The sequence below is a fragment of the Mesocricetus auratus genome, unplaced genomic scaffold (genome assembly GCF_017639785.1).
Source record: "Mesocricetus auratus isolate SY011 unplaced genomic scaffold, BCM_Maur_2.0 Super-Scaffold_4256, whole genome shotgun sequence".
In the NCBI taxonomy this organism is placed as follows: Eukaryota; Metazoa; Chordata; class Mammalia; order Rodentia; family Cricetidae; genus Mesocricetus; species Mesocricetus auratus.
Window position 1 is genome coordinate 16,688,598 of NW_024429182.1, and position 27,289 is coordinate 16,715,886.

Genomic DNA, 27,289 nt, shown 5'->3' on the forward strand with positions numbered 1-27,289 from the left:
AGAGGGGAACGAAGCCCCTCAGCACCGTTGGGGACACAGAAGTGTGCAGGCTAGAGACTGGGAACCTCTGAGTCACTTTCCTCAGCTGGCCGGTTTGCCCTGACGTTCTTCTGCACACGTTCTAACCAGGGGCTGGGAAGTCTGGACAGCTCGAGGAAAGGAAGCAAGACCGCAGGCAGCAGGCCTCCAGACCCCACATTCTCAGGGCGAAGCGAGAACCCTGACCACAGTATTTCATGCCTACGTCACACACATCTGCTCAGGAAGGCTCTCTCTCGCTTCCTCTCTCTCCCTCTGCAGACACCATGGCAGGGGGCCCGCTTGTCACACTGGGCCCCAGATGGCTTAGATCGGAGGCACCCCACCGAAAGCAGCGCCCCACCCTCCTGAAAGCCCCCTTACCAGTCACGACGGGGTAGGTCTGTGTGCCTGACACATTGCTGCCCAGCTCGGGGTTGGTAGATGCAGATAGACCGGACTTGACTTCATCAAGCCCCGGGGTCAGGGCCGGGAGAGAGTATTCATTCCCCTGGGAGGAGAGAGAAAAGTGACAGCTCTCTATTGATGCGTATACATGGAAAGATTCGGTGTGCAGATGGAGAGGAGGACCCCAGAGCCCTCCCAGATGGGGTAGAAGGAGATGGCTGGGTGGGGCAGGGAGATGGGGAGGGGCTCGCTGGGCGGGGCGGGAGAGTTTGGAGAGAGTGGCGGTGCACCTGACATGTGAGGGAGGTGTGGTCTGTACACGGGGGTGGGGGGGTTGGGGGGTGGACTTCCCAGCACCCCTGGAGATACTCCATCATCGTTTGCCTAAGGAGCTCCAGGAGGAAGTACAGCAGTAAGGACCCCTTGCTGAGAAGTATGGGGTGCTCAGGTTCCTCTGAGTCAGAGCCTTGGGGAGCAGAGATGGCCCCTGACACATGGCTGAGGTGGTTGTTGGGGGAAGGGCCTGGTGGGGCCTCCAACCTGGCACTGCTGGGTTGGCTGATGGGGTATGGGCGCCCCTTTTTAAAAAACAAACAAAGACGGCCCCATGGGCCCCTTGCTCTCTGCCTGTGCACTGGGGTATGAAATTGGGGAGGGGGGAGTCCACATGGCTAACAGAAGGGTGGGAGGGGGCCAGCCATCGAGTCTGAAAGGGTGTCCTGCCCGAAACGCTTGGGTAATTGCCTTTTTATTGCAGCCACCACCAAGCCAGACCCTGGAGCTGGGCAGACTAGGAGCCACACAAAGCAGGAAAAGTTGCTCTGATTAATATTACGTTAAATTAAAACTGATTTTCTGCTCTTTCGGGTCCGTTTTTTTTCCTTCCGCTTCCTGGCCCCCCCAGAGGACCCTCTCCCCTCCCTGGCTGGACGGGATTGCCTCGTCATTTCCAATTCCTTCTCGTATTGATCTTCCTGTAGAAATCAGTTTTGTAATTAGCTGCAAATTAGGCCTTCTACTGGGGGTGAGGCTGCCCCCTGATTTATCACCAGAGTAATTCGCTGTGATCGGAGAGAAATTAAAATGAACTCAATTAGGCTTCGGATTTGCTTTATGGGCCCTGCTCCGAGTTTCAGGGGGAAAAATGACTGTGCTGGTGTTTAATAGTCTAATGAAAGTAAATAAAGGTTATTCATTGTAATACAGCCGGGGACTTGGGGAGGGTGCACCGAGCCGCCCGCCTCGGCCAGCTCCTCCTTTGTTGGTTTATGGCTCAGGGCACCTTAAAAAGACTTTTGATTTTTGTTTTATGAAGACAAACAGCTTATGGGATAAAAGGACGGGCGGGGAGAAAGTCGAGAGAGAGAGGCTGGGAGCTGCTGGAGTCCTGGAGTGAAACTGTGCTGAGCGGAGCCTGAGGGGCTGTGCCGGTGTACATGTGTGTGCGCCTGTGTGTGAGCATACAAGCGTGTGCGTGTGTGTGTGTGTGTGTGTGTGTGTGTGCGTGTGTGCACAGCAGGCTGTGTTGTGCTGCAGTTGGAGGCCTGACCTGGGCCATATATGTAGGCTGGTTGGGGAGCTGCTCTGATGTGTGGGTGGAGGCATGAGCTAGAGGGTTGTTGAAGGGGCGTCCAGGGAAGCGTGTGCATTTCTGGCTCTGCAGGACTGCTGGGTTACACAGGGAGTGAGTGCTGTGTGAGGCAGGAAGAGTGGGGGAACGATAGTGGAAATGGGAAAATTACTAAAATAAAAATCACGGTGTGGGGAGTAGGTCACACCCTGGCACACATGTGAGAGTCAGAGCACAGCTCTGTGGAGTCATTTCTACTCTCCCACATCTACATGGGTTCTGGGGCCCAAATCCAGGCTGTCAGGCTCACAGTGTTGGGTGGCAAGTGCCAATACCCACTGAGCCACCCTGCTAGCCCTGAAGTGTGAGGTCGTTGGGGATATGTTTCAGAGTGCTGTGTTTTGCTGACGTCACTATGTGTCAGCCTATGTTGTGTGCCCTGTGCTCTTCTATTTCCATAAGCATTGTGGGTGACTGAGACAGCTGTTGGCTGGCCTGGGCTCACAGTCGAAGGATGAATCAAGGAGAAGGAGGCAGGTGCAGGTGGCTTTCCTTCTGACACAGGACAGGAGGATCTTCATAGACCTTCTGTAGGGCCGTGTGGGGGCAGGGCAAAGGTCACGGCAAGAGGGAATTTCTGTCTTTCTCGTACCAGGATCACAGAATGCAGAGCTAGGGCGGGGAACTGAGGGATGGCCAGCATTGCCCTTCATAAGGAATGGGGAACCCTGAATAGAGATAACATGTATCCTTCCACCAGATCTCATCATCTTCAGTGACGATATACGGACATTACTTCTCTTAATCATGCCGTCATAGTGGCCTGTGCTGTCATGCTCACATAGCGCGCACACGGTGGCCTGTGCTGTCATGCTCACATAGTGCGCACACGGTAGCCATATGAGCACGCGCCCTGCTGGGTGAGCAGGAAGCTTCCTTCTCACCTGTTCCGATTTGATGTGCTCTGATGCTTGGAAGACGTCAGGGTAGGAAGGACGCTCGAAGACTCGATCCAAAGCTTCCAGCTGCTGCTGGGTGAAGGTGTCGGCCCGCAGATGCTTCCGTAAACTGTCCACACCACTCTGGGAGTCTCCGTTGGGGACAGAGCCCTCGGACACATCTGTGGAACACATAGATACTTAAGGCATGAGCACCAGGCCATCAGAAACAAGCAGCATGCAGTGGGAAATGATTGTGCACTTGGCTCTGGACCCTGGGCCCCTGAGCCCCTGCTAAGGTCCCTTACTCCCAGTCCATAAGCTAGAGGGGGCTGGAGGCCTAGGCCTACAGGCCCATGAGGCTGCCCCTTCCTCAGAGACCTGGCTGAGGAAGCCAGAGCCTGCAAGAGCTGAGGGGAGGAAAAGAAGGGAGGCCATTGCAGGGTGGGCAGAGGTGGAGTCAGGGGCTCCACAAAGCTGTTTCCAAGGCTTTCCTTTCCCGGGGCCTCCACCCATCCCCAACCTGAGCCATCTGGGCGAGGGGTTGGGCTCTCAGACAGGCGTTACTGTGGAGAATTGAACTGGGTGCAGATAAATTTCAGTTCCACGGATTCCAGGGGTTGAAAATCATCAAATCTCTGAAGCTAAGTATAACACAGAGTGTGGGTAAAGTAATTAACTACTCCCGAGGAGGAGGGCCTCTGAGAGGAAAGCTGAGGTATACTGGCTGGGCTGGAGACAGAGCAGGAGCAAAGGGAGTCACATGCCGCTTGGACACCCCTGGACAGACTCCAGAGAGCATAAAAACTGCTGTGGCCTGGCCACCAGTCTCCCCTGGAGGGCTCTGGCTCACACCTCAGGGGAAGCCAGCTCCCTGGATGCCTGGTTCTTACAACGGATTTCCACCAGGAGTCAAGACCTGCCCTGTGGATTTAGGGCTAGAGTGTGTTTCTTGCCGGAAGGCAGTCTGGTCTCCAAGTGGGGATCCACCTCGGCTGCTCACTGCCCCGTTTGTCCCTGCCTTCCAGTGTTTGGTCACTTGGAGCTTTTAGAGCACACTGAGGACAAACAGCTTGTCCTACAGCCCCTTTGAGCCCTCACTTAGTAACTGCACTGGCCTTCTAACCCCGGCCCGCCATCCCTTAGATTCCCCACAGCCCATGACAAGCTAGGGAGCCTTGGGCTTGGGGCCAGCCTGTACTTTAGGGTTCAGGGTGTTTGTCTGGGACCGCTATATATATCAGTTTATAGGTGATTATATGATATGATATAATCAATATTGCATTATATACAGTAACATCATACAGTATCATTTAGGAGACCATAGAAAGTATTACATATTGATTAACCTCAATCTACAGCCATCCTCCCTTGCTGGCCTCCCAGATGGAGCAAAAGGCACTACTTTTCAAAAGGACCTCCCATCTTCCCGCCAAACTTTTCAGGAGAAAAGTAAGTTTGCGTGTGGTGAGGGAAGAGAGAAAATATGGAGAGACAGAGAGAGGCAGAGAATGAGAGGGGGAGAAGGGAGCCCAAGATGGGTAGAGGCAGCCTTGGTGGTATTTTTGTATTCCTGTGGATGCAAGACCTGGTAGTTGTATTTGTGTGTGTGTGTGTGTGTGAGAGAGAGAGAGAGAGAGAGAGAGAGAGAGAGAGAGAGAGAGAGAGAGAGAGAGAGAGAGAGAGAGAGAGAGAGAGAGAGAGAGAGAGAGAGAGAGAGGTTCTGGAACCATGTGTGACCCTGTAGGGGAGCTGAAATACAGTATGCTTATTTTTCTCTTTGTGTGAGTGTTCTCTCTCTCTCTCTCTCTCTCTCTCTCTCTCTCTCTCTGTGTGTGTGTGTGTGTATGTGTGTGTAATAAACATCTGGGTGAATATGGGTCTGGATGAGTTTGAATGATGCTACGAATCTCTATTGAAAGAACCCATGCACACAAGGAAAGTGAGGCCATGTCCCCGTCCTCCTGTGAGCTCGCTGCCTCCACTTCCTGTCCCTGTCCCCATGTTCCACTGTGCCTAACCGCCTCTGCTTGCAGTCCTCCTGCTGGGGGAAGCCCTGCTGCTAGGCCGAGTGAGAGCAGCTTCGAGGGACTTTGTATTTATTGCTCCTACCGAACGGGTCCTAGGGAGAAGAAGGTACATTTGTCTGTGAGCATGCCTTCAAGTGTGTGTGTGTGTGTGTGTGTGTGTGTGTGTGTGTGTGTTGAACTAAACATGCCTCGGTGTGGATCTGTGTACATGCCTGTGTGTGGCTTGCCTCACCCTGTGACTGAGAGGGTGTGTGTGTGTGTGTGTGTGTGTGTGTGTGTGTGTGTGTGTGAGCTGAACTAAAGCTTTGTCCTCAGGTCACTGGCTGGAGGAGTCCCTTTGCCTTCATTTATTCAGGGGCCCTTCAGATCTTGACAAATCTGTCACTCTAAATTTGCGAGAGATTATGGTGCTCTCTCCCCAGCCCGCAGAGAGGTGATATATGATATCTGCTGCCCCTATTGATTGCCTGATCTGGTGGCAGAGGCCGGCGAAATGAACTTGAAATGAACATCATGCCTCAACTCATTGTGCGTATAATACACTACTTAATCCCACATTTTTCAGCCGCTATGGAATTCAATTGATCAATCATGTTCCACTGATAGTACTGTTTTAGGGGTTATTGCTGCTCCCTCCACTCACTGACCGTTTATTTATTTATTTTTTTGTTCACACTGGCCCTGGTGGCAAGACAGGTTACAGAGGCAGCAACAGAAAGCTGGGGAGGGCTGGAAGGGAAGGAGAAGGAAGCCGGCTACTGGCAGAGGAGGCACTGGGAGGTGGAGAAAGGAGAAGGATCAGGGGAGAAGGAGAGAGGAGAAGGAGCAGGGGAGGCTGGAAGCAAGAAAGTGCTCATGGCTGCAGCAGCAGGACAAAGCCGGCAGAGAACTCAGGCTGGAGGAGTCTGGAAGGAGTCAGCACGTGGCGAGAAAGGCCTCGAAGAAGCACCTTCATCCGGAAAGGCGGGGTTTTGATGAGCAGTGAAGGAGAGTGATGGAGGGACTCGTGTCAGGGGAGGGTTCAGATAAGTGAGCTACAGGGCAGGGAGAAGACAGTGAGCATACCCGAGGGTGGGGAGACAGGGATATGTCCCTGCAGTTCAGCCACAGGCCTGGGCTGTCACCGGCATGCTCTGTGAAGGGGTGATGCCCTTCCTTTGGGAAAGAAGGGAGAGGGAGGAGCTAAGGCTGGCAGAAGCAGGGAAAAGACGAGGGAGGGACCATGGGCCTGGAAGGTGCAAGGAGGAGATGCTTCTGCAAGAAGAAAGAGAAACAGGGGAGGGACAGAAGGACAGGGGGGAAAGGAGGAGACCTTCCGTACCCAAAGCCAGGAGGTATTGGATGGGGTGAAGACGCTTGGAAGAAGGATGGAACCTGGTGTCACCACTGGGTGTCCGGCTTTGGAAGGCAGTCGGGAGCTAGAAGGGGGTGAGATGGGAGACTAGGAAGAGGAGAGAAGGGAGAAGAGCGCAGAAGGGAAGATAAAGCACGAAAGAAGAGGGCGGGGAAGGGGAGTAAAGTGGTGGGTGGAGTAGCCAGCTGGAGTGCCCTCCCAGAAGCGATGGAGAAGAGGCCACTGCAAGGACCAGCCAGAGCTTGAAGGGCTACCTGGGAAAGCCATGGGCCCATTGGCAGAGTCAGAATTGAGTCCTGACCTAGGTTTTTGAGTGAGGGGGAAGGTAGCATCAATTGCAAAGACATTCCCCACCCCCAAGGAGCTAGGTTCTGCACTCCTATGGGCAGGGACCATGCATTTCTGAAACTCTATGCTAGGCTCTATGCTAGGCATGGCACGTATTAGGTACTGAATGAATGAATGAGACTCTCCCTTGTGGTGTTCAGAATGAGGCCCCTGTCAGAAATTCTCTAGACTGACCAGTCTTACCTGATTGGTGCAGCTCTGTCATTTGTCAGGTGAGTTGCACTTCCCGCTAGCCTCTGGCCAGCATCTACTCCCATCCCTGGGAAGTCCTTCCTGCCTCAGCATACCACCTACCTACCCACCGTGCCTCGAGTTAACAGAAAACACTGTTCCTGAGTAATACCATCTACCCACCGTGCCTCGAGTTAACAGCAGAAAACACTGTTCCTGAGTAATACCATCTACCCACTGTGCCTCGAGTTAACAGAAAACACTGTTCTTAGTTTAGGGAGAATTTAGCCTTGGAATCAAAGCTGCTCCACGATAGAGATCAGAGTCTACACGAGTCTACATTTGTACTCCAAGAAGGCTGGAGTATGATGCCAGTATGGTCTGAACTTTCTGGAACAATCCCTACTTACATTATTCCTTTCAACTCTCAGGCTATGCTTTTAGGGAGAGGTTGAAAATAGTCTTAAGCTGTGGCTTAAGTCTCCCTCAGTGTTAAGATAGGACCATGTGCTGGCTAATAGTGACTGTTGGGTCAATCCTGTTTTCTCCTGGCCCCTGCCAGACCCCTAGCACTGCACAAGGATCGGGACCCCTTGGACTGGAGATATGGCTCAGTGGGAGCATTTACACAGCACATCCAAAGGTCCCAGAACTGGGTAGTAGGACTTTTAAGCCAGTGGCCATTCTAGGGCCCCTTTCCACAATAGCACGCTTATTCCCAGGGAGGATGGGCTTACTCCAAGTACTTTAGGGAACACAGACAGCTATAGATGAATTAATTAAACCCATGTTATCTTCTTTGACTCCTTATTTGCTGAATACCTAACACAAAGTCTTCACAGATCTTGGATTATTTGGACTTCCAAGCAATTCTCCAGTATTGCTAGGAATCAACCCTCCTTTAATGAGTGGCTGAAGTACAGATCAGATAAAGGGTAAGTGACCAGTTCTAGGGCATATCCATCAGGGACCCCAGCACAAGGAAGTTCCTCAGCAAACAGTTAAGCTATGGGCTGAACTGAGTGACAGCACTGCCCGCTCAGTGACATAGCAGGAAACCTCCACATAAAGGACAACCATGAATGCAAATATCATCTTCCTGGAAATACTGCCCCCAACACGGCCACAGTGGCTTCTTCCTGGTCATAAGCAGTTTTACTTTCTTTCTGCCTGTGCTTTCTGACATCGTCTACGCTTTGTGCAATGACTTGTATTACTTCTAGGATCTTTAAAGTATCTCAGGACTAGCAGGGGAGCTTAGTGATGGAGCATGTATTCAAGGCTCTGTGTTCAGTTTCCACACACACACACACACACACACACACACACACACACACACACACACCCATACACCACATACACACTCACACACATAAAAAGAAAAGAAAGAAGGGACATGCCTTACCCCTCTATCTGGCACCTCCTGACAGCCTTACCCTATCAAAACTGCCACTTCATCTGCTCCTGGGCTGCTCTGGAGCAGACCCCACCTCACACCTGACCCCAGGCCAGAACCCTCAATCTGGCCAGTCACAAATGGGAATATCCAGTGATGTCTCAGAAGCTCGGTGAGCGGGAAGTAGCTGAACGCTGTGACTTTGGCTGGAGACGAAGGGAAAATATATCTGTTCTTCCTGTGTTTACCTTTACCTGGATTCCAAAAGTGGCCAATGCAAAGGAAAAGAGGTAAATGGAGCCATGCACTCACCAAAAGAGAGGAGGATTATGGGAGCAGGATAGAATAATTAGCCATTTCTTTTGTCAGATAGCACCGGGGCTCCTAAAAGTCTATACCCTCAGAGTGAGGTGAGCTGGGGCAGTACACTAAATCCCAACAAACAGGATCGAGTTGAGCTTGAGCTTTTAAAATTATTCATATATATGTGTCACACACACACACACACACTGGCTTTTCGAGACAGGGTTTCTCTGTATAAGAGTCCTGACTGTTATGAAACTCATTTTATAGACCAGGCTAGCCTTGAACTCACTGAGACTGCATGTCTCAGCCTCCCAAGTACTGGGATTGAAGGTGTGCGTTACCACCTCTCAGCTGATTATTTTTATTTTTAATGCTATGCAGGCATTATTTTCCTGTGTGAAAGTATGTGCATGTGAATGTAGGAGCCTAAGGAGAACAGAGGCATCGGCTCTCCCTGAAGCTGGAGTTACGGGTAGTGTGAGACGCTCGGTTTGGGTGAGGGAATTGGAACTCTGGTCCTCTATAAGAACAACACATGTGCCGGGCGGTGGTGGCACACGCCTTTAATCCAGCACTCGGGAGGCAGAGGCAGGCGGATCTCTGTGAGTTCGAGGCCGGGCTGGACCGATAGCCTCCGAAACAATACAGAGAAACCCTGTCTCCTAAAAACCAAAAAAAAAAAAAAAAAAAAAAAAAGAACAACACATGCTCTTAACCAGTGAGCTATGTCTCCAACCTTCAAGACACTTTTTAACATAGGAAAAAAAAACTATGTAGCTTTAGTATTAAATTTTTTTCTTCTAGAGGTGGTGCTCAAACTCAGGGTCTTGAATATGCTATGCAAGCAATCTGGCATTGAGCTTTAGTTTTCTAAGCCCAAACACAGAGGCGCACTGGTCATGAGGAAACCAACAGCATGCTTTCACCTATACTTGTTAAATCTATTCAACTTTACTAGGTTCTTGTCGTTGTCATCGTCATCATCATCGTCATCATCATCACCGTTTTTTCAGCTAAAGACCTAAGTCTCACAGAGCAAGTTGCTCTGTCTAACATCACATAGCTGCTAAGTAGCAAAGCCTGGGCCTGAAGTCAGAAATGTCTGTTTCTTCCCAGAAAGTCAAGTTTGCCTTTGTCTTCTGGCCATTCTCATCACAGCCATCATGTGCCACTTACTTCCTGCCCTCTGGGACAGACTCAAGGCACTGGCCACGCTTTGCCTCACAGAGCACCCAAGAGAGACATCCCATCCATTCAACTTTACAAACAAGGAAAACAGCTCTGGAAAAGTCCAGCATGACCACAGGAACTGGAACCGGAGGGAAAGAGAGTAAAGAGAGTGGAGGAAAAGACAGCAGTGTTTGGGGCAGGAGCATTGAATTTATTCCTCTACCTTATCTCCTCCACACCCCTCCCCCCTCAGAAGGGCTCACCCCCAGCCTGTCCCCCAGTCCTCCCCAGCTGCCAGTTGTTGGAGTTTCAAACTCAATTGTTCTCCCCGGTACTGAGGCAAATGGAGTCATTAATTACCTTCTATCTGCTGGGCTGAGTTCAGACTGCGATCAATATCCCCTCTTGTCATTCAGGGCAGCCCGCCTGTGCAGCCCCAGCCCCACCCCCCCATAGCAGTGGCACAGCAGGACCTGGACAGGTTTGGGATGCCATTTGGGGCCTCCCATCTGATGGTGGAACAGGGAATGAGGTTGCACCCCAGAACTGGGGCACCTTTTGTACTGGGAGAAGAGCAAGGAAGGAAGGGGGGGACACAGAAGGAAGAGGGAAGAAGCAAGAAAACAAGGGGTGAGAGGGGAGGGGTCTAGATGGGAAGAGAATGGGGAAATGGACACGGGAAAGAAGGGAAGGGAGGAGCGGGAAGCCTGGAGCAGGGGGGGGGAGGAGGAGGAGGAGGAAAGGAGAGCAAGGAGAGACCAGGCACCACTGTATTGCGGTGCCTGGACAGGAGACAGGGTGGGACACTCCACTCCTTCCCCCCCTAAGACGGATAAGCTTGGAGTCTGCTCTGGCCATGCACCCCAAATCAAGTTTGACAACGGTGAAAAAGCCCTTGGCAAGCTGGTGTTGTGGTGCTCGTCTTTAATCCCAGTACTTAGGAGGCAGAGGCAGGTGGATCTCTGTGAGTCTGAGCTCAGCCTGGTCTATAGAACTAGTTCCAGGACAGCCAGGGCTACATAGTAAGGTCCTGTCCCAAACAAAACAAAATAACAGAAAGTAAGGACTCTTGGGGATCTGGCCCAAAGTTTTGGCTCTGAGCAATGCCAGGTCTGTGCAGTCCACCAGCCCTGGCAAACCCTCATGCTTCTTTTGGCCACACCCAGCTTCTAAACACTGAGTGGATTCACCTTATTTATGGTGGGAGGCTGGGGTGGTTGATAGTATGCCTGGTCTCAGGCTTGCTATGCCTGCCCATACCTACTTACTTCTGGGAACACTATGTCAGGGACCTTAAACCAAGGCTGGGATAGATGTAACATCCTTAAGGCATGACTCAGCCCTGGAATAGCTGTCCCGTTCCCCAGGGCTAATCTAGGCTCTTCTTGATCACTTTCTGTGTGACCTTGGACAAGTCCGTGAGCCTTGTAGGCAGAGTTTCCTTGGATAGAGATGAGAAGGCTGGGGTCGTCCTACAGCAACACTGGCTTTTTCCTCTCTCAGCGTTCCAACACTATCTACCCAAATTTCTGCTGTAGAAATATTAACAACATGAACCCAGAATCTGGTATGATACCAGGCATGGGGATTTAACTCTTAGAACAATGGCATCGAATTTATTTAGCACTCAGGGTATAATGGGTGCTTGTGTCAGAGTTTTTACTGTAGTGACACATTCAGTTTTTATACGAAAAACTTTGTCAGGGAGATCCTATTATTACACCCATGTCATAGATAAGGGAATAGAAGTGTGGAAGTTAAGGGACTTTCCCAAGGTCACACAGAGGCAGCTAATGAACGATGGCAGAGAAGGCAGGGCCAGGCCACAGCGGTGTGCCCCCTGGAAGCTGAGCTCATAACCTGGGGAAACAGGGCTTTTGAAGATAGGTGACTGTTCCAAACCTACTTACCACAGTGAATGTCAGAGCCAAAAGTAAGCTCTGTGTGCAGCAGCTACAGGGCCATGCTTGCTCTCTTCACTGAACTGTCTCACAAGGCAGAGCTTCCCACATTTCCTCATCTTTGTAAGCATAGCACAGGGCCTGATCCATGTGCTCTCAGATGGTGGCTGACGTGTTGAATTCCAAAAGCAAAGATGGGTGAGCCCTGAACTTGCCCTTCTCCCCCATTCTACCTTTCAGAAGAAAAACAGGGAGCAATGGTAGAAGTCGCCACTGAGGATTTGTCACCACACTTTCCAGTTGCTAAGTGTGTCCTGAAGACCACGTCTTCCAATTCCTCCTTAGAGATTTAAACTCAGAAGAAAACAAAACGTAGGCTCAGAGAGGTTAGGTAACCCTTCTGTGTCACAGAGATGGTCACCTGTCCTATCCCTTGGCTCTGGCCAAGGAAGAAAAATGGATTAAAGGGAAGTGATGGGAATCTGGGAGGAAGGAGACCTTGTCTAAAGCTGGCAAAGAAAGGGACTTTGGGGGAAATCCCACAGGAGAAAAGAACACACATGAAACTCCATGCCAAGGGAGTCTAAAAGATGTAATTCCACAGAAGAGATATGCTCTGAAAGATGAAATTCTGCCTCCATAAGCTTAAATGGCCAACCTGACGATGTAAGGGGACTAGGAGAAAGGGAGGGAGGAACGAGAAGGGCACTTAAGGAAATCACTGTTGCCGAACACAGCTAAGCTTTAAAATATGATGAGCCTAGAATTTAAAAGGACATGCACATCGAACAGTGGAAGATTATGCAGCCATTAAAAAAATCATGTTTTCAAGGAATATGTAATGACATGTGAAAATGCTACCATATAATGTTAAATAAAACTAGCAAGACACAAAGCTGTGTGCATAGCAGCACTCCAACTTTAATCAAGAATTACATCTCTAAAGTTGCACGGGCATGGGAAGAAAAGACTCTAAAATATTCCTAACTTCAACATTGGTCATCACTCAATGATGAGGTTATCGATTATTGGGTGTTTTAGAAACGCACTGTCCTGTCCAATATTTTACAATAAGCATGTGCTGCACTTACAGTCAGACAAAAGCACCCTGCACCCATAAAAGGCACAAAACAGATGGAAGAAGGGACAGTACCAAAGAGAGGGACGCAGCAGCACTGGCCTGCGGGAAGACAAAGACCCAGGAGCTCAGACAACGCAAAGGGCCTCGACCTGCTCCAGGGAGGGCCACAAGGAAGGGCAAGTTTGCTCAAACCTTGGGAAGAAGAGAGGAGAATTGAGGAGAGGAAAGGAGAGGAGAGGAGAGGAGAGGAGGGGAGGGGAGGGGAGGAGAGGAGAGGACAGCAGAGGAGGGGAGAGGAGAGGAAAGGAGAGGAGAGGACAGCAGAGGAGGGGAGAGGAGAGGAAAGGAGAGGAGAGGAGAGGAGGGGAGAGGAGAGGAGGGGAGGGGAGGAGAGGGGAGGAGACGAGGACAGGAGAGGAGAGGAGGAGAGGAGAGGAGAGGAGTGAACTCCTAGTTTGCCTTTGTCTCCATGGAAAAGGGCAACAATGCCCAGTGTGAACAGCAGGGGCTGAGGAGGGTCCAGTAGCCTGTGAGCTGACCTTCTCAGGTCACTGTTACACTTCAGGACTCAGAGGAACCAAGGGTCCTAAAACTGTTTCTGCTGAGTCCCTGAGTCCAGAAGATTTTGCAAATGACACTGCAACACCTTCAGTCTCAGGCTTTGGGTATTTATTACACCCCTGCTTTGAGGTACTAGAAAAGAAAAGGTGACACCCGGGAAGTTGAATGTGCTTGCTGAGAGTATATTGTGACACATTAACTGGGTATTGATGCTTAGACTAAATGCCACCCATCCTGCCGCCGCCATGATGGTGTGCCCAATTGCCTTGGCTGGAAGATACAACTCTGTTTTGTTTTATGTTTTAAAACAGTCCTCATAGCCTTTCTGCCATGATCACAGCAACAATCACATTCTGCTTCTGTGATGTGTGCACATCTGCATGTGCACATCTGTCTCAGCTAGACCGTAAGCTTCTTGAAGTCAAGAGCTGTTCCATCTCCCTTTGTAAGTCAACCACACATCTTTACATAGCAGACACCCAATCCGCTTACCATGATACTTTTTCTTCAACTGATTTATTCAGAAAATAATGTGGACATGGTAAGTGTTAACGTTTGACAAAGACGCCCCCTCCCCTTTCTGTAGGGACAGGGTGGAGGAAAGCGAAATTGTTGATGACTGTTGAGCTCAATGGCGTCTAAAGCACTCCTTTATTACATGGGGGGGGCTTCACTTTTTGCCACATGAGTTTCTTTATTTGAAAGGAGAATAACAGCAAAATGAAGAGGGAGGAGGAGAAAGAGGAGAGGAGAAGGAGGAGGAAGAGGAGGAAAAATCCTAAGACTTCTTGGATAATGATATAGAAGACATCCTTATGGCTTTAATCAGGTAGAGTTAAGAGCCTGAACCAACAAGATGAAAATGCAACAGGGATAAATGGGTTACCCGGTGTTTAGGTTTAAAAAAATCAATTGCACCGAGTGCAGAATGGGTGGACTTAGCTGGGTAGCAACTGATGTGAAAAAGATCTTAAGGTTTCAGTTGACCATGAGCTTAATATGAGCTTGAGTCTGACACGGCTGCTAAAAAATCGAATGTAATCTTAGGCCATGCTATGGGTATGAGTCTCCAGGTGAGAGAGGGGCAGTGGTTCTGCAGTGAGTTCTTGGCCTTGGCTGGACTGTCTCTGGGACTCGGTGTTCATGAATCCAGAGATTGGTGACCAGGATGATGAGGGGACGCCCTCAAGGGTAGGAACCTAATCAAGAGGGAAGCTGAAACCCTTCTGGGTTCAGCCCAGAGTTTTCTGAGAGCTTAGTAAAGAGGGTGGAAAGACAGGGAAATAGGAAGTGGGGAGGGAGAGGGAAGGGGAGATATCAAATGGAGATCCTCTGTCACCACTCACTACCGTACTGGTAAATGTCATGACCTCTAAATACTTTACCAGACACGAAGATTGTGAGGGATAGTGTAAATACTAATGCATCCTAGAGCAAGTAAGGTGTGGGGTGGCCTCCTGTGCCACACCCTTCCTCTAAACAGAGAAAGGCATGGCTGCAGACAGCAGGCACTGTCCAGCTATGTCCCATGTCCATGCCCAGGCTGTGGCCCAGCAAGCAGGAAGGGCAGGCTTTATGGTGAAGGCTAGGCAAGGCCAATGACCCTCAAGAATCTGGGATTCTCCCTGTCACCACTCTCCCGGGCCCTGGCCTCCATCCACATGGGAGGCGTCTCTGGAGACAGCCAGTGCCGAGGCAGCCCTATTGCCTGCTTCCTCTTTTTATCATCTCCCTGCACACCCCCCCGAGTGCATAGCCAAGAGGCTTGCTTCTTAGTGAGCAGACACCTGTGTGCCCTGTGAAGCCCTGCCTTTCCAGTAAATCTGCAGCCCAGCACCGGGGGCACCAGGCCCACACTGGCACAAATCTCAGAGTGTTTTCCATACCCTATCAATACTCATAGACTCTCAGCTTTGCCATCTGTCTGTGGACAGAGGGATAGTAAGAATGATCATTTAGGGCCCTCATGGTTAATAGCCAACCTAGAAAAAGGAGATGGGATAGGGGGAACCCAGAACCCCAGAAAATTGTACTACAATAGCTACTTTGTCCATTTTGGGTAAGCTGGCTTCCTCTTCCACCCCAGAAAAGCCCGCAGGTTACCCACTGCTGAGGCAGAGCCAGCCCCCAAATCTGATGCCTGCATGAGTTGGAGAAGAAGCTCAGTGAACAGAGATGGGGGAGAGGAAATGAGGCTAGAGGTGATAGGAGGGGCACACGCTTGGTAAGGGAGCAGACAAACCCACTGGAGGAAGGAGCCCTAGGGTGAGCTCCTGTTGGCTTACTCTCAGAGCCAGTGGGCGGGAGGAGGCGCCCGTGGAGTGGGGAGCTCCTGTTTGAACCCCAGCTCTCTTTCTGCCCCCTCCAGAAGGGGCTGGGGCCTTCTGCCTGATTCAACTCTCAGCGGGCTCCAGTTGGGCCAGAACCAGCCTGAAACCTCTCTGAAGCTAGGCGGGAAGGGGCTTTGTTAGCTCTAAGGACACAAGCAAGGCGAAAAATTACATAGCAGGCCGCCCTAAGTATGCTTGTTTAGAGAAACTGCTTGCATTTATGAAGTCTTTGGTGCGGAAAGCAGGGTTGCAAATGACTGCATCAGAGCGACAGTAAAGGCCATTAATTTCCTGTTATGTTTTCCTGTGTTGGGGGCTTTATTAATTTAATTTTACACTGTCGAACAACAGCGAGAGCTGACACTGCCACACCGCCACGGTTGGGGTTTTCTTTTTGTGTGTGTAGCAAGGCTTTGCCTGACATGCAAATCAAGGCTATTACCAGAACCAATAAAGATGTGGAGGGAAGAGGGGAGGGCTGAGTGGGGAGGGCAGAGGAGAGAGCAGGGGACAGCAAGGGCCAAGGCTGTCCCTAGACAGTTTGTGCCCCACTCTTTGCCTGGCATCTACTGGATGCTCTGGGATCCTCCACAGTCAGCAATCCCTGCCCACCCTCCCCCCCTCCCTTCTGTGCGTGTGTGAACTCTATCTGTCAGTCTCCTCTGTCCCAGCTCCTGGCAGAACTTGAATACAGCAATGGGGGGGGGGGTGGCGGTAAGCTGACATCTCATTGACAGGTGAGAGTCAAGGCACTCTCTCCTTTCAGCCACATCCTCCCCACAATCCCTTTTCTCAACAGTTATGGGTCCTGGTTAAACTCGGTAGGACATATACATCACACGCGCGCGCGCGCGCGCGCGCACACACACACACACACACACACACACACACACACACACACACACACGCACGCACGCACGCACACACACAAGCACAAGGCAGGGAGAAAGGAAACAGAAAAGCTAAAAAAAAACCCAGACAATGGAAGAGTAAAGGGACAGGTTGGAAAGAGGGGATTAGAAGAAAGGAGGGGATAAGAAAACATTATAGGGGTGAATATAATAAAAATATACAAGCATGAGGTGTCATAATGAAACCCATTATCTATAACTAATATTTGCCAATAAAACAAAACCTATTATTATAAAAATAATAAACAAAGTTATGGGGTCTGGCCCACTCACGTATTCTTAGCGTGCATTTAACACAAGAGAGCCCTGTGGGGTGTGCAGAAAGGTCTGGAAGGGCCGATACTCTAACTTGGTTGTAAGTCTCTCTGAGATCTCTCATGGCCTCACCTTGTCAGTCATTTACTTTCTTAGAATTCCAGAGAAAAGGCAAAGGTCTCAAATAATCTCTCCCTAAGAGACTAGCTGTCTTCAGTAGCTACAGGGAGCCCACATGGGCATCGCCCAGCACCAGAAGAAGAGGCAAGTTTCAAGGAGAACTAGTGGTGCCACATTCTGGTCCCTTCCAGGGCCAAGTCTCCATTCCTGCTGCCCAAGACCACACACACTGTCCCTTACTGGCTTCCACGAACTGACTGCCCCATGCGGTCCATAGTGTCTTTGGTTCAGTTTGCCATACAGTCATGCCACACAGTGCCCATACTGCCAAGTGCCTGGGCTGGCCACACTGCCCGAGGGGAAGGAGATGGCAGGTGGAGAGAGGAGGAAAGACGGGCTCCTGGAGCTTCTCCTCCCAAGCACCACACCACCTGTCTCCCTCGGTCCTGGCTTCTCAGACTTTCTCAGCCGTGTGTGTGCGTGTGTGTGTGTGTGTGTGTGTGTGTGTGTGTGTGTGTGTGTGTGTGTGTGTGTGTGTGTGCGCGCGCTTCCACCTGAGCATCTGCAGAGTGTCCATGCATTTCTCCCTCTGTCCCTGGCTCACTCACTCTCCTGCCCACACTTTTTCTCCTAGAACCACTTGGCAAGCTTGGAGAAGCTGTTGGACGGAATTCAGCTCTCCTGAGGAGGAGAGCATAAACTTCATAAACTGCATTTACTTTAATGCAGGTTCCTGGGGCTGTTTTCCTACGGCTTCTCTTTCCCACCCCATCCTCTCTGTCTCCGTCACTTTCTCTACCCTGTATGCACCCTGACATATGCATGCACAGGCGCCCGTGTACACACACACACACACACACACACACACACACACTGCAGGAACATGTTCTACAGCTAGTCCTGAGAAGATGAAATCTGGGGTTGAGCGGAAGGGAAAGGTAGGAGTTCCGCTGGTCCTTTCATGGGAGAAGGCCACAGCCGGGGGTCCTCCACAAGCTCCAGGCCATGCCCACACCCTGCCACCAGTGGAGGTGAGCACAAAGGACTCTTTGAAGCTGGCTGCCTCGGGGAGGGAGGGGACGCTGGCATTTCATAAGGATGGCCAAGTGAAGAGTCACCTGGAAGCCAGGCCACAGGGCTGCTAGCACGGGAGGAAAGCGGCAGCCTGCAGCAGGTTTGTGAGGCCTCCTGTGTGGTGCTGTCAAGGTCAGCAGGTTTGGGTTCATTGAAGGGTCAGGATGGTTTGAATTACTGGCTCTGCTGCAACTAGGCTCTGAGGCTCATGACTGACTCCCAGCTCCTGCGCCAGGCCCCACCCTCTCCCAGCCTGTCTGGCTTTTCCACCGCTGTGGGCCAGAAAATGAGGCCCCAGACAGTCCCCAAGGCCACTATGGCTCTGAGGAAGGCAGGTTGGGGAAGGGTCGCTCCCTGGTCTCAATGGTCTAGGATGTTGCAGGCATCCTGAGTCTCTCAACCCTTCACTTTCTTCATATCCATTCTGAGGGGTTCCGTGCCAGATGCCTGTCTTTCCCCACTGCCCAAGGGTCCGCAAAGATGGGGGCACCAAGGAAGGTGAGCAGCAGGGCCCAGGAAAGCCCTGAGCCTGGCTCTTCCTGCCCGTGAGAAGGGAAGAGCCTTACTGGGGGGGGGGGGGGACAACAGAGCTGAGATGATGGATTTCTTGCTTGATGCCCTGGCTGAGGCAGGGAGGGGGGAGGAGAAACCAAACCAACCTACAGGGGCGGACGAGGGATGGAAGACACACACTGCTACCATGGGCTCTCATGTGAGGGCGGCAATGCAGGAAAGCCGTGGAGGACCCGTTTGCCTTTGCAGAGAGCACGTGGCCTACGCGCAGTGTTCAGGAGCAGAGAGACACACACAATCCCCTCCACAGCAAGTCAGCACCCTCTTTCCTGGGGCAGCCAGTCTCTCTGTTCTTTCTGTCAACGTATAGAAAATGCATCCTGTTGTGGCAAACCTCAGAATACTTAAAGCAACCCACTCTTGAGCCACAAGAGCATGAACTAGCTGGGAAAGAAGAAACGACAACTTAGCTTTCATCTCTCGTGCAAGTCTGCAAACCTCTGCACCTGTGCACCCCACACAGCGTGGTTGAATCTGGTACCCCTCACAGAACAACACAAGTTACTTCTACAGGGGCCACAGCCAAGACTTAATAAAACATCCACACAACCTGTATCTGCTTCTGAAGAGCCACAGGCTCATGGTCAATGCTAGAGTTCAGCTAAAACATGCAATCTAACTGAGATAGAAAAGAACCTGCCACAGGTACAGCCAGCCTCATGTCCGTGGTTACCAAGAAGGTATAATCAGAACCATGAATGATTGCTCACAAGTGGGTTCAAAAGTCTCTTAGTGACTTTTGAACTTAACTCTTTCTTCAACTTTATTTTATTTGCATTGGTATGAAGGTGTCAGTTGTGAGCTGCCATGGGGGTGCTGGGAATTGAACCCGGGTCCTCTGGGCCATCTCTCCAGTCCACTTAACTCTTTCTTGAACTGGGTAGTAGCCAAGTTTTGCGTCTTTGCTGGGGATGAACACAAATTCAGTGTTATCAATGCAATCGAACCCGAGCACTCATCTAGACAGGGGGCTCCCATGATGGGGCTCTGTTTTCTGGGCTGCCGAGGGGCCTGTCACACTGAGGTAGAGTCTGCAACACATGCTCGGTAGTACTCAGCACACACTCAAAGCCATAAAACCCAGTGTGACCCACAGGGAACCTTAGTTCCCCTTATGCCAGGTTTTGCTTCCCCCGACTTCAGTTATCTTCCATCTAAAAATGTTAAGTGGCTGGGGCTGGAGCGATGGCTCAGCAGTTAGGCGTACTGGCCGATTTCCAGAGGACCTGGGTGCAATTCCTAGCACCCACATGGCAGCAGCTTATAATTGTAGTAAGTCCAGTGCCAGGGGAGCCAACACCCATGGCAAAACACCAACGCACATAAATAAATAAATAATATTAGGTGGGAATTTTCAGACATAACAATCCATAGGTTTTCAATTGTGTATCTTTCTGGGTAAGACACCAGAGTCACCTGCTTAGTCCAGCCCTATGGGCGAATCATCCTTGTGCTCAGTATATCCACGCTGTACCAGTTAGTCACTTAGTTCTGTCTCCATTAGCAGATTAAATTTCACAGTAGCAGCTGGGCGGTGGTGGCGCACACCTTTAATCCCAGCACTCGGAAGGCAGAGGCAGGCGGATCTCTGTGAGTTCGAGGCTGGGCTGGACCGACAGCCTCGAAAACAATACAAAGAAACCCTGTCTCGTAAAACCAAAAAAAAAAAATTCACAGTAGCAAACTATCATTATAATTATTCTGCTTTATTATTGTTGTTGTTTATCTCTTACTGTGCCTAATCTATGCATTAAACTTCTGTATGTATGCATGCACTGTGTAGATAGAATTGGGCATACAGGGTTCTCCACGATTTCAAGAGTCCGCCAGGTGGTCTTGGAGAGTTCCTTATGAGTATGAGAAGACTACAGTATTCTCAAGAAATGAGTCAGGTAGCATATTCCTCTCTCTCTAGCTTACTCTTACTGTACTCTTTCGCAGACCTTTGTGTGTGTGTGTGTGTGTGTGTGTGTGTGTGTGTGTGTAAGGGTTAGGTAGGCACAACTGTACTCATGTACTTGGCTTAGGTTAAAGAATCAGTCCAATCTCATATTGTTGGCCCAACATGTGCAACCTTATGGTGTCTTCTGAACGCCCACCCCCAAGTCTTCCCCCAGCTCCTTCAGGCTGTGTCCTGTCCTGTTGAAACAGAGACTTCCTGTGCCTTTCCCTTGCAGGACAAGCTTCAAGACCAAAGGCCACTGAGAGAGTCGGACTCAGTTTACAGTCTCTACCTCTAAATGCCAGCCCACACCCTTCTCAGGTCCTAGACAGCCTACCTATCCAGTTGTGCTCACCCCTAAGTTGCGGCCATAGCCAGCTGCACCCAGAGATCCAAGGCCAGGACGACTTCTCCGCTTCCCCAGGATCCCCCTAGCCTGTCTTGTCTGACACTGGTTCTCTTCCCACCGTTCCTCCAAAGGACAGCTGGGAAGAGCTTGGTGACCAGGGCACGCCTGGTTTCCATTAATGAGATACACGAGTGTAAGCCAGCCATGGAGGCAGCCTACAAAAGGAGGCGATCGCGGCGGCCAGGAGCCGAGCTGCTCAGGTAATTGGTTTATCTATCTGGAAGCAGGGGGAGCAATCTCAGCACAGACAGACTAGCAGTAAAGTCTCTTCCTTAAGGCTATTTCCTTTGTCTTTTCAATTGCTTGCACATCCATGTGAGAGAGGGAGAGAGTGTTAAAGAGAGAGGGAGAGGGAGAAATGTTAATTTGTGAATTAATGGCTTTTCTCAGCGGAATTGTAAATTCAAATGTCACCTCACACGGTGACACCACCGCTGGTCTGCTGAAGAAGCAATGATAAGATCCCCCACCTCCCTCAGTGCCCCTCCCTCCCCAAAGATGGCTGTGGAGTGGAACATGCTACTTTTAATTTGCAATAACAACACAACAGAGGTATGCAGTAATGACTGCCTTTTCCACCCTCCTCCCAGCTTCCTGCCCCCCAGTCCAGGTGGCTCCCCCATTTCCTCTCTCCCCGCCCCCTTCTGAAGTACCTCACCTCACCCCGCTGCCCCCACCCACTCCAGCCAGTGGCTGATCACATGGGGGGTGCCTTTGGAATTGACGATGCTGCAACCCTCTCTTCTCCTTCAATAATCAGGGAATTAATGGCCCTGAAGTTAGAGTGAGGCTGATACCGAGGCCCTGCCCAGCGCTGGGAAAAAGCCTTCATTGTTTTCAAGCAGGAGGCGGGCAGCAGTGAGGGAGATTCATGGATGGAGATTGAATATGCAATTTTCTTTCACCTTGCCAAGAGCTGCCCCTGGGCTGTGCCTGGCCTAAATTTTTCCTTTTACCATCTCTGCCTTATCCGGCCCTCCCACCTCCCTTCCATTCTTTCCAGAAAATTACCTTCAAAATTGATTTCCACTTTTACAAACAAATATAATGGGAACACAGGAAAAAACTTGGGCCGTGATGAATTAGGGCTGTCAGGTGCTTCCAGGTCTCCTTTGCTTTTGTTTTACTACCCAATCCACTCTTTGTTTTTCCAAGGCTGGAAAAGCTGCCCCCATCCACCAAGCGGCTGACCCTCCGGGCCACCAGGCCTCAGCCCCAAACCTCTGTGGTGGCCCATGGTGGAAGGGATCCAGGCCCAGGGACTGTTAGCTCTCTAGGGCTCCCAGTGAAAGCCTGTGCCACTGCCTTGAGTTGGCTGTCTGCCCTCAGGACTCGTTTCTCTAGCCACCACCCCCAAGCTGTCCCCCTTAGCCCCCACACCATGTTCCCTCTGGCCCTCGTACCTCTCAAAGTCCAGACCAGATGCAAACCTCCACCTCCTCTAATGTGGGCAGGATCAGTGTATACCTCGACTAGAGTAAATAAGAGACAGACAGACACTGAGAGATCCCGAAGGACAGGCAGGTAGATCGGGGGCCGGATCCCCAAACTGGGAGACCAGGCTCCTCTTCAAAGAGACACAAAACTTCTGAGCTGCAAATCACACACAGCCTGAGTGGGAAGGACCAGTTCTCTGCCTCGGTTTCCCTAGTCTTGGGGCCCAGCCACTCTCAGGGGAGGGCTTAGGGCAGGCTGCTGATTTGCTAACAGCTGTAAGTTGATACCAATGGGCTCTAGGGGCTAGACGCTATGCAGGCCCATGAACACTCAGCATGGCTCGGTCTGGTTTAGGATGCTCCTGGTTACAGGTGCCAGCATCACACACACAGTACTTTCTCCAAGCATGTGCATTACCTAGAAAACTACAGGCCTTTTTAACATGTGACATTCCACATCCCTCTCCTCCCAAAGATCTCAAAGCCACATTACACACACAATACACTTACATAAACCATAGAAATATTATATATGGTTCAGAAAACAATCATGTGCTCTCCAAGGTAAATAAACTTGCACATAGGAACAGAAACGCACACAGGAAGACACAGAGAGTAATAGCTCCATATCAGAAAAAGAAAGGGACTTTTATATTACATGCGCAGAAAACTCTGGTGGAAGCTAAAAAAATGACAAGTGGCCCACAGAGCAACAAGTGGACAGGTAGAGGCAGACAAAGTGTCTCAACCATGCAGGTGGGATCAACTGCCTCGTCCTTTCTAGATTAGCGTAGCCCAGAGTTGCCAAGTGCCCGCTGGGGTGAGGAGTCTAGGCCCAAATAGACCTCTTTCTCTCACAGTTTCATTTCCTTCTCGTGACTGTTTCTTGCCTAGGTGAGCCATCTTCCAGGGTGGAGCTACCTTCATACTCTAGAGCAATGCTGTGACTACTTTAATACAGTTCCTGATGTTGTGGTGACACCCATCCATAACATTGTTTTCGTTGCTACTTCATAACTGAATTTTGCTATTCTTATGAACCATAATGTAAAAAATATCTGTGTTTTCTGATGGTTTTAGATGACCCATGAAAGGGTCATTTGGCCCCTGACAGGGTCATGACCCCACAGATTGAGAACCACTATTCTAGATACCTCATGTTTTAGAAATCTCTCTGTAAGAAGTAAGGGTTGAGCCTGATGGTGGTGGTGGAGGCCTTTAATTCCAGCAGTGGGAGGCAGAGGCAGGCAGACTTCTGAGTTCGAGGCCAGCCTGGTCTACAGAGTGAGTTCCAAGCCAACCAGGGAGTCTTGAAAACAAACAGCAGGGCGTTGATGGTACACGCCTTTAATCCCAGCACCGGGGAGGCAGAGGCAGGCCAACCTTGTTCACAGAGGGAGTTCCAGGACAGCCTCCAAAACAATACAGAGAAACTCTGTCCCGATAAAAAAAAAAGAAAGAAAGGAAGGAAGGAAGGAAGGAAGGAAGGAAGAAAGAAAGAAAGAAAGAAAGAAAGAAAGAAAGAAAGAAAGAAAGAAAGAAAGAAAGGGGAGCTGTTTACAGCTTTGCTCAGCCTGCTTTATTAAAGAACCCAGGCCACCTTCTCAGGGATGCCCCACCCACAATGGGCTGGGTCCTTCCCTACAACAAAAGAAGTAAGGGTTGTGCTAACCCATTTGACAGAGGAGCTGGGGCAGTAAAATGACTTCCCCAAGGTCACATAGCTGTACTAGCGGCTCTAGGATTTCAGTCCAGCGGTGTTCACAGTTAAGCCAGGGCTGCGTGGAGCTGTGGCCCTGGCAGGCCTCGTCCATGCCCCTGATACGGAGTTTTGAAACCTTCCCTTGCCTCAATCTAGGGCCCCTAAACAGGTGCTGACCATTCCTAGCTCAGTCCCCTTGTGTGCTCCAAGCACAACCTGAGCACTGCTCTTGAGGACTTCTAGGAGGACACTAACTAAGGAAATAAGCTGCCTCTTCCGGCATCAGCATCACCCAAAGCGGTGATGGGACTCAGCCTTCCGCAGTCATGTAGCCTGTCCGGTCCACAAATGCACAACAGTTACAGCTTGGCGCCGCCCACTGCACAAGCCATTGTGCACCTAATTGGTGGAGTATGAAATCCCCGCCCCCTACAAGCCCACACACCCATGGCTGATATCAACACACCTCCCTTCCACACATCTGCAGACCCTCACCCTACGACTCCACACATCTGCAGACCCTCACCCTACGACTCCACACATCTGCAGACCCTCACCCTACGACTCCACACATCTGCAGACCCTCACCCTACGACTTCATGTGGACTTTTGGATGAGCCACAAAACTTCTCCGTGCTTCATGGCCGCTGCCGGTGGACAGCAAAGCACCGAGCTGTGGCCCACAGCAGTGGAGAGAAGGCAAAAGACATGGAAAAGACATGGGAAAGACATGGAAAAGACATGGGAAAGACATGGGTTTTCTGTGGTTGGTTTTGTTTTCTTTCCAGGTCGGGGATTGAACCTGGGACCTTATGCCTGCCAGGCAAGTCCTCTACCGCTTAGCCACACACTCCCCAGTCTGGCTTTCGTTTCTGAACCTGATTATAGATAGGCTGATATTCTGTTTTCCAACTACAGGAGCCGGGGTGTGTAACATGCAGGGAATTACATTTCTTAGATTCCCAGAGCAAGCTCTGATGTACCTGCCCATGACTGTGGGTTGGAAGTGAAAGTTTCAGCACGGCATTGATGAGGATTTCTCCTCCTTGGACTGATACACAGCCTGTGTCCCAGGTGCTTCTGTATATTTTCTTTATCTCTCTCTGGTCTTTCTACCTGGGGTCCTAGATCCACATTTCTCAAAAAACAAAGACAAAAACCCCTGAATTTTGCGTATTCCCACAGGTCGGGGTTTGGGAAGGAATCTGGATCAGCTCCCACACAAACCCTGAGTCAAAGCTGATTGGCCCTTGATGAATATCCCCAGTGATTGATGGCCACTGATACCAATGTTGCTGGTCAATACCAGCAACACTCTGGTTACTACCAGTGTGACACCAGTAGGTACCGCTGAGCAGGCCTTCGTTAATGCCAGCACACACTGTAGTCAGCGCCCACCCTTGCTAATGCCCACCACCGTGATGTGGTTAAAGCTAAAGGATGGGCCACATTGTGAGGTGGAAGCCAGAGTAGCTTCCTGGAGGGCAGAGGGACACCCAGCCTGCCTCAAGATAAGGCATTTCTAGGGAGATATCACTGCACCTGAGGTCAAAGAAGGGTCAGTGTAATTGATACATTTAGGACTCTCCCAGAGGAAAATGCACTTGGCCCTCTAATCCCTCCGGGGTCCCTGGACACACATCCCAACACTCTGCACTCCCTCAGATCAGTTTCCATTTTATCCAAAGTCCTGGCCCAAGAGTTGAAGGACACACCTGGGTGTTTGTACAGCCTGTGCCCCAGGCTGCTCCTGCGACAACGACACGGACTGGCCTGCCAGCTGCTTTGCTACCTTGGCCTGACTGCAGAGTTGGGCTACATCATCTTGACACATAATTATCTCCCCATTCTTAATCATCCTAGCTGCTCCTTAATGCAAACTGGGCCCTGCTGCTCGGAGGCCTCGAGTGGGGGAGGGGGTGTCCTCTAGCTCTCCTCTCCCTTCTCTCCCTTCCCACCTGGGTCCCGTGGATCAAGACTGAGATGCTGGTCCGGGAAAACTGCCTCCCTCCCAGGCCCAGTTTCCAGGGAAAGGACAGCGCTGTCTGGCCTGGGGTTGATGAGAGAAAAAGAGAGAGAGAGAGAGAGAGAGAGAGAGAGAGAGAGAGAGAGAGAGAGAGAGGGAGGGAGGGAGGGAGGGAGGGAGGGAGGGAGGGAGGGAGGGAGGGAGGGAGGGAGGGAGGTACAGACAGGGCAAGAAAACCCCCACAAAAATGCCAGGGTCCCAGGTTACTTCTTGTAACCTGGTTAGGTCTGGCAGATGAGTGTCTGAGGCCGCCGCTATCCCTCACTTGAAGAGTGCAGCCGCTTGGAGGACCCAAACCAACCCTGCTCCTGTGTCTCCTTGCCCAGACACTTTTAGGGCTGCTCCTGCTTTGGGGAAAGCCAGTCCTCTTACACAGGTCAGTCTTGGTCACTTCCGGTCATTCTGTCTACCTGGGCTTGCTTCTCAGCGCTGCCCTTCAGACCCTCGAGCTCATCTGTGCAGAAGCCACCCTGCCATTGCTGTTCAGAGGGTTGCTGCACCAGGTAGAATCTCAGGTTAACATTGTCCTTAGCACCCCCCAGACACCCCCGGGGCCCTCCTCAAGGAGCAGCCCTTCCTGGCAGGGAGCCCCCTCCCTCCCTTCCTCCCCACATAGAGGCCTGGCCAGATCTCCACCACACCATATCTGATGGTCTTTCTACTCTCTGGATGCAGCGTTTAACATATGTGTAGAGTATAAGCTTCCTAAGGACAAGAATCATATCTTGTTTGGCTCAGGAACCTTCTGTACCAAGCTATTCTCATAGCTGACAGGCGGGGGCGGCGGGGGGGGGTCACTGAATTGAACTGACAGGAAACAATGGATGTGAGCAAGGGGAAGGAGAGCATTCCGTTCCTGACTTGGATGGCTGGCCCAGCCTGGGTAGCCCCAGCCTCCCTTCACCACCCATGAAGGCCCAGGCAGCAGAAGGCACACAAAGTCCCCGCTTCAGACCAATGAAAGAGAGCACAGAAGGGTTCCTGTGACCTTCCGGTCCCCCTGGACACCTCACACTCTAAACAAGGCAGGTGGCTAAAGAGAAGCCCTTAGGGTCTGAGGCAGACGCTACCAAGGCGCTCGGGGTGCCAGGGAGCCTGGCTAAGGCCTGGATGTGAGAAGCTCCAGGGAGAACTGGGGTTTAGGGCCTCTCCTGTAGCCTCCCCCTGCCCATCAGGGGCTGCCGCCAAAACAACCACAATGAAATTTAGTGAGTGGCAAAGGCCGTGGCAGCCAAATGGGCTTGGATATTTTGGAAGAA

At 51.0% G+C, this 27,289-nt stretch overlaps 1 protein-coding gene and 1 long non-coding RNA gene across 10 annotated transcripts in view; one reads left to right on the forward strand and one right to left on the reverse strand.

The window, feature by feature from the left end:
• The window catches only part of Pax2 (paired box 2), a 79,770-nt gene that overhangs the window by 17,351 nt on the left and 35,130 nt on the right, over window positions 1-27,289 (reverse strand). For 6 of the 9 annotated variants that reach the window (XM_013125964.3, XM_021233936.2, XM_013125587.3 and 3 more), the window contains 2 exons: window positions 2,941-3,116; window positions 403-529 (listed from right to left, as the gene is read on the reverse strand). In XM_013125964.3, coding sequence (XP_012981418.2) covers window positions 403-529; window positions 2,941-3,116 — 303 coding nt within the window. Of the gene's footprint in view, window positions 1-402; window positions 530-2,940; window positions 3,117-22,269; window positions 22,339-27,289 lie in introns of all 9 variants that reach the window. The other 3 variants (XM_040743937.1, XM_040743929.1, XM_040743924.1) reach the window with 1 other exon arrangement.
• On the forward strand, window positions 166-1,286 carry LOC121139920. Its single transcript, XR_005876715.1, has 2 exons — window positions 166-415; window positions 1,184-1,286. It is a non-coding gene; the product is annotated as an uncharacterized LOC121139920 (long non-coding RNA).